The sequence below is a fragment of the Lissotriton helveticus genome, chromosome 3_1 (assembly GCF_964261635.1).
Source record: "Lissotriton helveticus chromosome 3_1, aLisHel1.1, whole genome shotgun sequence".
Taxonomy (NCBI): domain Eukaryota; kingdom Metazoa; phylum Chordata; class Amphibia; order Caudata; family Salamandridae; genus Lissotriton; species Lissotriton helveticus.
The window spans coordinates 1,509,995,883-1,510,006,745 of NC_136061.1; the positions used below are offsets into that span (position 1 = coordinate 1,509,995,883).

General features: G+C 40.9%; 1 protein-coding gene across 1 annotated transcript in view; it reads right to left on the reverse strand.

Annotated features, from left to right (window-relative positions):
- The window catches only part of LOC144825018 (indolethylamine N-methyltransferase-like), a 75,910-nt gene extending 72,657 nt beyond the window's left edge, over window positions 1–3,253 (reverse strand). Inside the window, exon 1 of the mRNA XM_078683932.1 lies at window positions 3,039–3,253. Coding sequence (XP_078540058.1) covers window positions 3,039–3,186 — 148 coding nt within the window. The 5' untranslated portion in view covers window positions 3,187–3,253. The remainder of the gene's footprint in view (window positions 1–3,038) is intronic.
- Window positions 3,254–10,863: the final 7,610 nt, after the last annotated feature.

Below are 10,863 nucleotides of genomic sequence, written 5' to 3' on the forward strand. Positions count from 1 at the left end.
ATTGATAATTATGTTTATTGTTTAATTAAAACATTGTATGTGCTTGTAATGGGGTTACTAGGGGTAAAGGGTGAGGAGTCAGAATTTCTGGCATGTATTTATTATTTATCGATTTATTAAGCGCAGTTGCTGCCCAGGGGCGTCCAAGCGCTGAGTTTAGACAGAGACGAGACGGAACACAGGGAGAACTAAAAGGGCTTCCTAAATAGTATGGTTTTCAGTTTCCTGCGAAAAGGGAGTAGGTCGGGTGTGGATCGAAGATCAACGGGGATTGCATTCCACAACTTGGCGGCGTTCAGTGAGAACATCCTGCCCCCCGACCTAGCTCTCTTTACTCTGGGTACCATTTTTCACATTGTAATATGTTTTACTTTTTAAACATTTTTGATATTAAATATATTTGTACTTTTTTCACAACATATTTATATTTTTGATTATTTACTTTGTTTTCTAAATAATTTTCTTTTGTTCAAGATATTTTGTTTCTTTTTCATGTTGCTTAGACTGGAGTGGGAATAGTAAATTTTACTTCTTCGCTATCCTACACTTTCCCTACTATTGTACTGGCTGGAGTGGGAATAGTAAATTTCTCCCCTCCGCTATCTAACACTTTCCCAACTGTTGTACTGATTGGAGTGAGAATAGTAAACTTTTCCCCTCTACCATCCAACACTTTCACTACTGTTGTACTGACTGGAGTGGGAATAGTAAATTTTACCTCACCGCAATCGAACATTTCCCTAATGTCATACTGACTGGAGTGGGAATGGTAAATTGTACCCCTCCACTAGCCAACATTTTCCCAACTGTTGTACTGTTTGGAGTGGGAATAGTACATTTTCCCATCTGCACTCCAATAGATTATTTATTGTTGTATTGGCTGAAATTGGTATAGTAAATACCTTCTATCCGCAATCCAACACTTTCATTACTGCTGTATTTACTGGAGGGATATTTGCAAGTTTTAGTTAGTTTTATTATTTTTGCATTGTGTAAAGTGGGATTAGAACATTTGATATATATTTACTATATTAATGTGTGTAGTTTTGTATAAAAGGTAGTTCAATAGTATATGTTAAATATTATATTTCATGATTTTGAATTGCATTAATTTGTATAGTTATGTTTTTTGTTAATTAAAATATTTTTAATTAATTATGTTTTAAAGTGTAAAATAATTGTTACAAATTTGTAAGATTTGTAAGTAGTTTACTTTTTTAATTTAATTTTTTAATTTAATTAGAATGGTTTGTTATTTAAATATTTAATGTTAATGGGATATTTTTTTTGTTATATTTGTATAATATTAAAAAAAATGTGAAATGATAATATGAATAAAAATTTCTTAGTTTAATCATTGTTTTAAGTAGATATATGTAAATGTATATATTAATTATATATTTGTGTTTATGTTTTTTAAATTAAATGCATTTGTTATATTTGATAAAATATATAATAAATATCTATATATATGTATTAATATTACAATTTATTCTATTTAATATTTATTATATTATTCTATATATATTCAAAAACCAATATTTAATTGCACGATATTAATTAAATCAATATTTGTTTCCGATATTTTTGTATTAACCATTATAAATATAGGAAGTCGATATTTTTTACATCGATATTTTGGTCACGATATTTCTGTAAGGAGATATATTGTCTGTCAATATTCTATTAGTGAACCATTCAGGAAGAGATGCCTTACTGCACATAAACAATCTTTACAGAAAATTGGCTGTTTCTATGTGTGCTGCAGAATGCAGCACAAGTGGATAGAGCAAAATACGAACAGATGTGAAACATTTCTCCCCATATTGCATGTTTAAGACCAGGGGCCTGATTACGATGTCGCCCGGAAAGCTTTTCAAACGAATTGGGTTGTGCAAGTCCGAACGACCGATCATGATGCTTCCCAACATCGTTTGGTTGGACTCGCATTGACTTGGTGCCTGCCACATTGTGCATGGCTGGGAATAAGGGTCCCTTGGGTACCCACACAGGCCACAATCAGACCCCTCTGGGTGAAGGGGGCCCGCAACAGGCCCCCAACAGCCATTTTGTGTCTGGGTGACCAAATCATAACAGCTGTGCAAATCGGTCATGATACTCGCTTGTTCGGAAACCGTGTCCATAGAGCTGTACGATTTGGTTCCAAAAGACTCGGTCAGAATGCCTTTTGGACTACAGAAACATTTTCCCGACATTATAATTGGTCAATGGGAAATGTGTATGATTTGTTCGGAAACAAGGGGGGTCCCTTCCCAATAGCAAGACTCACTGACATGTACTATTGTTTTACGACCACATTTGTGGCCGCAAAACTCTTGCAGTTTACCACCTAATTCAAGTAGGTGATAATTCACTAGCAAACAGGAAGGGGTCCCCAGGCGACCTCTTCCCCTTTGTGAGTGTGTGAGAAAATATTTTTAAGGAGCTGGCAGTGGTCCCATGGACCACTGCCAGCTCTTAAAAAATGAAACTGAAAAGATTCATTTTTCTTTTTTAAATGCATCCCATTTTCCTTTGAGGAAAACAAGCTGCATTTAAAAAAAAAAACTTTTTTATTTAAACAGCTGTTCCAGACATTGAGGTTTGCTGACACCAGCAGACCACCATCCCTGGGAGTGCTAGCCATCTCCAATGGAGTCACAAATTGCGCTTGCCTCATGAATATTGATGATGCATACAATTTGCGACCCCATTGGGAATTGCAAACAGTGTCTGAGACACTGTTGTACATTGCATTTTGCGAGTTGCAAATGGCAAATTGCAAAGCGACGCAAAATTGCAAGTTGCAAAATAAAAGCATTGTACATCTGGCCCTATGTCTTGTAAACCCCTTTTTCTCTGAGGTGATTCACCCCCAAAAAAGGGGCTTGTGGCCTTAATATCAGGTATTTATTAAGGTTATCAATGAACATATTTTTCAGTATTGATCATTTACTTTAAAAAACTGTAGATACTTACTATACACTTCAAATCATTGATCATAAGCAGGAAAAATGTGGGGAAAACACTGAACGTACCTGAACTGAAGATGCTGGCAAAGAAGTTTCCTCGCTCTGTGAATGCATCATGCCTAAACTCAGAGTTTGGCATGAAATATGTTGAAATATTGCTTTCTGCATCAAAATATTTCTCATAAAGGTTTTTCAAAGTTAATCCTGATGCCATTTTCACTGCTGTAAATACTCTGTTCTGATTCTTTGATGATCTCACAGATACTTCCTCCAAAGTGAAGTTTCTCTGGTGGAATGTTCTAGGGGTTTATATATCATGTGCACACAGCCTTTTAATCTTCAGCTCTTCGGTATATCCGTTTTCATTTCTCAGAAGTGAGTCAGCTTTCTTAACTGTTGGCTTGTTGGCATGCTGGTAATGTTTATTTATTTGTTGTGTATTTTGACTGGCTTCAGTGCAGTCTCCTGATCTGTTGCTTGCTTTTAATGTAATACTCAAGAGAGGTCTATTCAAGAAAATGTTAGGCGCCATGGGGTGTACAGAATAGGCAAGTGCTCAACAATGTGGCTTCTACATACTAGTTGTTAGACCGGTCTTCCTTAGGGTAGTCTTCCCCCAAACATGTACCTACTTACCTCCATATGTCTGTTGAAATTTTTGTTTGTTGGCCGTAGGACTCCATGCACTTTATCCCTGCTGACCAGTGCTTAAGTGCTTGGGCTTACTACCATAAACATGATTTACACCTGATTGGCATATTTAACTTGCTTATAAGTCCCTTGAAGATTGGAATGCCATATGCCCAAGGCCTGTAAATTAAATGCTGCTAAAGGGTCCCTAGCACATATTGTGGCAACCACTTAAGTAGCCCCTTAAAATATGTCCCAGGTGTGCCATTGCAGCCTGAATTGAGATTTAAACTGCCAATTTGACTTGGCAATATAAACCCTTTGCCAAACCTTAAACTCCCCTTTTATTGCATAAAGGCCACCCCTAAGGTAGGCCATATGACATGGTGCATTGCAATTAAAAGGTTGAACCTGTACATTTAAGTTTTACATGTCCTGGTAGGGAAAAACTCCTAGATTCATTTTTCACTACTGTGAGATATATCTGTCCCATAAGATAGCATTGGTTTTACTTATTGCATTTAATAAGTGGTAACATTTGATTGAAGACATATAAGCATTACATGGTTGATATGTTTGAAATTGTAATATAAAATCCTCGTTAATGATAAAGTCATATTTTAAATTAGAATTTTGAAAATGCCTCTTTTTAGAAATTTGGCATTTTCCTGCCCTTAGCCAATTGGTGCCTGCAGCCTCTCCTGGGTCACATGACTGGGTGTAAATGGCAGTTTTAATTTGTGTATTCCTCTCAGACAGGCACACAATATATATTGATTAGGTCTGCAGAGCTGGGCACAGCCCAACTTGTAACTGAATAGTCTGTGCTTTGTCTTCACACAAAGGGCTTGTCGCCTTCACATTGTCTGCAGCCAGCTTTGAGCCAGGACACAGGAGTCAAGAAATTCTAAGCACTTCAAAGAGAAACCTCTAAAAACGTTTCCCAACTTCAAAGGAGTCACCTGATAAAGAGGCTCTCGGACCCACTTTCAAAATGCTTTTTGGACCTTCGGTAGGACTCTCAGAGGACTGCCTGCTGCTGTGGCCTACTGTGTACTCCACAAGACTGCTTTGCTGCACCTGGAAGGACTTTGCTGCCTGGAGCAAGCCTTGAACCCTCTGAGGTCAGCCTTGCTGTTTGAGCCCTCCATCTTCACCTGAAACCAGGGCTACCAGAAGGGCTCCAAGGGCTAGTTTGCCCACCTCCGTTTCAGATCTACAGGGACATACATGGCTCTTACCAACCTGAACCCACACCTGGACCTAGGCAGAATGAATCTTGAACTCCCAAAATGTTTCCAGCCAGTTCTAGGCCCTTGGTTGTGGTGCTAAAGGTGCCGAGATACCCAAATTCCAAAACCTAGGACTTTGACTTTTTATGGCTAAAAACTGCTCCAACAACTAGGGGAAGACCAGGACCAACCTGCTGGTAGATCATCCCAAGGAGCAGAGCCAGTTAATCTGACTTCATGGCTGCTCCCACTAGATTCTTGTCCGCAGCAGCGATTCCTGTTCAGTTGTCCTTCACTAAAGGGGTATGCCTCCTGATATTCTTCTGCAACAGCCTCCTTCCTATTCGTTCTGGAGATTGTTGACTTCTAAAAAAGTGATTTAGCCTGAACGTAGAAATCTCCACCACAACTTTGGCCATGGACTTCCTCCTCGAACACCACCTGCAACCTTGCCCTGCTGAACTTTACCTTCTCAAAACATTTTCCTTGAAAATTCTTCTAAATCTGATCAGGTCCAATTCACTTCTTGTATCTGACCCAAACTCCATCACAGTCAGTTTACTTTGACCTAGTCTCACGTGGTTAGATGTCCGCAGTTGGCGCTTTAATCTTTTAGGCACAAGATTTGAATAAAAAAAATTAAGATTCATAACTCTGGTACTACTGATTTTATTTTTGTGGTTTAGTTGTCAGATAATTTATTAAAATTTACTTTCTTTTTCTATATTGGTGTGGAATTGTTTGAGTATTGTGTTTTGACGTTATGACTGTTTTTGTGCTGTATACATATTTACATATTGCCACTATGTTAAGCCTCACTGTTTTGTTGTGCAAAGCTACTCAGGGTTAAACATAAGTTATTTTAGTGAATTTTTGTGGTCACTGTCAAGGATTGTGATTGTTTCTTGACTAAACTCACACCCCAGTCAACCAAAAACCCAATTTCTCACACTGGGAGGCCTTAATGTCACTTTCATGAATGCTGTTGAATAAAAAATCAGCTTGAGCCTAATTTTTGCTGTGGGGATAATTTATGCTTTAGATGTTCATTTATTAGTAAAGGTGTTTTGTAGAGCACCACACCTTAGAATAAGGGGTCCGACCACCGTGGTAGCGGAAATTAACCGTCCGCACATACCGCAGCCAAAACCAGCGGCCAGATTAGGGTCTACCGCCAGAAAAATCCAACAGCAGTGGAATGCTGCCACAAAAGACCGCCGGTAGCTGGGAGAGTAGGTGAAAATCTGGCTGCGGCGGTCTGATTCGCAGTGGAAAAATCCAAAACCGCTGCCCAGACAGTGGATTGACCACACGTCCAATTAGATACCATTGAGTTGACAACGGAATGATCTGCTGTTTCCGACTGCCGCAATCACAAATAATGATAAATGAGAGAGCCGGTAGAAGGGCGGTTGCATACCCACCGCCGCGGACGCTCTGGAACAATTATGGCAGTCGACAAAAAAACACACAATAAGGCCACCAAGTGTACACATCAAACTAACTTAGCCCCCAAAAACACCTAACACACCTCAATAACACATCCCCATGGCAACTAAAAAAATACAAATCCAAAGAAAACCCAGACAACACACCTTGAAAGCAATACTCCATTTTAACACACCCACATAGCTGAGTATAAAACCAGACCCTTCCCTGACCAGAATCCTTTGCAATACTCCACCCCTGATGGAACCAACCCTACAGCACAAAGGAGAGGCAAACCACCACACATCTCAGCAGCACAAAACACAACCACACCACTTACATCACCACCACCACTCTCACACCTGCACCTTTAACACATTTGCACATCACACACCATAGTACAGAAGAAAATGCCCAAATTCACTGACAGTGAGTTGTCAGTCATGGTAGAGGAGGTAATCAGAGTAGAACCACAATTGTTTGGTAACCTGGTCCAACATACACCATTAGCCACCAGAACAGAAATGTGGGCAAGGATAGTCAACAAGGTCAATGCAGTAGGGACCACCCCACGATCCAAGAAGCAGATAGTGAAGCGGTGGCATGACCTCAAGAGCAAGGTGAAAGAGAGGAACAACAAGAACCCCCAGATGGCTCAGATGACTGGTGGTGGCCCTCTCATTCCACAAAGAACATTCACTGCATGGGAGGAGAAGGTGCTTGCCATACTGCATCCAGAGAGTCTGACAGATATACCCGGGGTAGTGGAGGCTGGTAAGTACAAACACATGTCTACCATCATACTGCTCTGTACTGTATTGCATAACTACAAAGCTACACCTCCTAGGCCCAATTCCATTCATGTGCACCGCACTCTCCCCAACACATGTCTCACAGATCCAAAAGTCACTCCCTATGATTCACCTCATAGGTAGCTAGCAACATTACCATGGGTGCAAATGTACAGGCAGCCAGCACTACAACTCCCACTAGGCCTCCGTGTCCCACAGCTCAGCAAGATGGAGCACTCCACCCCACCCAGAAGCATGTGGCAGCATTTACATTGCCCTCATCAAACTAACAGGTAGATAGCCATCTTCGCAGGGAGAGGATTTGTGGTGAGGAAGCCTGTACTACAACTCCCACCAGGCCTCCTTGTCTTACATCTCAGCACGATGCAGCACCCCACCCCACCCAGAAGCATGTGGCAGGCGTTACATTGCCCTCAATGGACAAAAGCACCAACATCATGGTCACAGTCTGTTATAATCCCCATTTTCAAGAAGGGACAAAGGGGAGACCCTAGATGCTACAGGCCCATTTCTTTGCTAGATTCTTCCTTTAAAATATTGGGCAAAGTCATCTTGGAAAGAATCTCAAATTGGGCAACAAACAATGATATCCTGTGTGATGCTCAGTATGGCTTTCGAGCCGGGAGAAGCACTGAGGATCAATGCCTAAATTTACACCTTACTTTGGGTAAATATACTGTGGCATCAAAGGGGATGATGTATTTGGCTTTTATGGATTTGTCCACAGCTTTCGACCTAGTTAATAGGTCAAAGCTGTGGTCAATACTCCTGAATTTGGGCCTAGACCAAGCATTAGTGAATTTCCTGGCACAACTCCATAGTGATCTGAGGGCTACCATACGTATGTCCCAAGAGGGAAACTGTACTGCCTTTTTTAAATCAGAAAGGGGGGTGCGCCAAGGGTGCATTTTGGCACCAATGCTTTTTTCACTTTATATTAATTCACTGGGAAAGACCCTGGAAATGGCCTCCATTGATGTACCACGTATGGGTGACTCTTTAATGCCGGTCTTATTATATGCCGACGACACTGTACTGTTGTCAAGAACCCCCAATGGATTACAACGTCTCCTAAATTCTTTTGGGGATTTTATGCAAAGCTTGGATTTATCTGTTAATATTGATAAATCCCATGTTATGGCAGTAGGAAGTCGTAAGAATAGCATTAAAACCCTCACCTGTAATGGCTCAGTGTTATCTAAAGTTAAAGTTTTTACTTACCTGGGTGTGGTGTTTGACTAGAAGGGGACATGGGCACCACAAATTACAAGTAAAGCTGTGGCAGTAAAAAGATCGGCTGCCGCTATCCTAGGTTTTGCGAAAAGGTTGGGAGGTAAACCACTGGAGGCTATATTAGCAATTTACAGAGCCAAAACTTTGTCTATTGCGAGGTATGGGGCTGCGATATGGGGCTACAAAAATCTGGCCCACATTCAAAGAGAAGAGAACCTCTTTTTGCGATCCCTACTGGGCCTTCCTAAATCCACCCCAGCTTTCTCCGTACATATGGAATTGGGGATAGGGTACATTGAAGACTCTTTGCCCCTGGCCCCGCTATTGTCGTGGATTAGGACATGGCTTAACCCAGCCTTAATTCTAAACCATGTGATTATTAGGGATTGTATGGGGAGGGAAAACGTGGTTAAGATAGGTTGGCTACAATATATTAAAAACACAGCAGTATACTTAGGCCGCCCGGAGCTATATACAAACCCCGAGAGTCTAAGGAGAGAGGACATTGACTGGGTTAAGAAAAACTTTTTAGAGAAGAAGGAAGCAGAGAGAGAGGCTATCGAAATTTTAAAACCAACTGTCAGGGCCCACTATATGATGATTGCTTCGTTATCTATTCAATCTTATTTGACGATAGTAAATAAGCCTTTCCATAGGTGGGTCCTCACTAAATTCCGATTTAACCAAGCACATTTTTTGCTAGGAGAATTTGACAAATGGTGTAAGCCTCACGAAAATGCTCCCTGTAAATGTGATCACTTCTCAGATCAAGATTTGCTACACTTTGTGTTTTTCTGCCCCTTGTATAAGAATGGGAGGGAGAAATACATTAAACCAATTTTGAGAGGTTTAGACTTTAAACAGGTCAGACCAGCCTTACTGTATTTGCAGCTCATGGAAACTACAGTAGTAATGTATGGGGTAGCAAATTTCTTGATAATGTCAATTCGATCAAAGCAAGCAAGATTAAGGTTAAATTGTTAACGTAAATTGTTTGCTTAAAACTATTACCTGACTAATGTTTTTGTAATCCAGAAATGTGAACCAATGCTCTGCACGTCTTGCACTCTTTCCCCAGGCTGATAGTACTTTAGTATTTAGAATTGTAAATATATGTTAGTCTTGCTAATTTTTTTAATCTTTTTTACATTGTTATGGGCCCATAAACTATTTGTCCCTGCAAACATGATGACAAAGAAGTTTTTATATGAATATTTCACTTTTTAACTATAACCCTTTTAACTTTTTAACTTGTTTTTAATAATTTGTCTGTATGACTGAAAGTGATTTTGTAGCATACTTTTATGATTTTAAGACAATCGAATAAAGTGTTTTTGACTCTGACTCTGACTCTACATTGCCCTCATCAAACTAACAGGTAGGTAGCCATCTTAATATGGAGGGGTGTTTGTGGGTGGGAGGCCAGCACTCAAAATTCCACCAGACTACCATGTCCCACAACTGAGCAGGATGGAGCACTTTCCCACCCACAACCATGTGGCAGACATTCCATTGCTCACCTTCACCTAACAGGTGGGCAGCTATCTTAACATGGAGGGGTGTTTGTGGGTGGGGGCAGCACTTCAACTCCCACCAGGCCTCCTTGTCCCACAGCTGAGCAGGATGGAGTACTCCCACCCCCCAGCCAGAAGCATGTGTCAGCCGTTGCATTCTTCACTTCAAAGTTACAGGTAGATAGCCATCTTAATAGGGAGGGGTGTTGGTGGGTGGGAAGACTGCACCACAATTCACACCAGGCCTCCTTGTTCCACAGCTGAGCACGATGGAGCACTCCCCTACACCTAAAAGCATATGTCAGTCATTGTATTTCACCAACCAAACTCACAGGTAGGTAGCCATCTTCACAGGGAGGGGGGTTTGTGGTGAGGAAGCCTGCACTACAACTCCCACCAGGCCCCCTTGTCACAAAGCTCAGCATGATGGAGCACTCCACCACACACCCAAAAGATGTGTCAGAAATTCCCCCCAAATATGCCACAGAACAGGTAAGTAGACAGTGCATGCACCCCGACATTTCTATCAAAAAGCATGGAGTCATATGACCACAGCAGCCCTCACATCCCACCAATCTTGGCATAGATCCAATAGCCACTTCCAGTGTGCAGACAGCTAAGCGTATGTACCTGTCACCGAAACCAAAGTGTGACTCACCAAATCACATGTTGAAAAAATTCAGGGCACAATTATGCACAGCACTGAATGATATCTGTAAGTGCAATAGGGTCAGTGCATCAAGGCATATATGAAGACAAAACAAGCATGGTCAGCAGTAAAAAGAAAGGAAAGCACATGATATGACAAAGGTAGGCATGAGATTACAATGGCTGGTTCAAGCTCAGATGTAATATCTTCCATACAAGAAGACAACAAAGATGTTTCTCATAAAGTAATTGTGCTTCTAGTTGTTAGATAAGGACATGTCCTTGTAAATGCACAATCTATACGTGGCACATGGTATCTATTGACATTTCACACCATGGACAAGTAATGTATCTACCTCCACATCATGGCATGATGCTCAGTACTGTGCAGCCA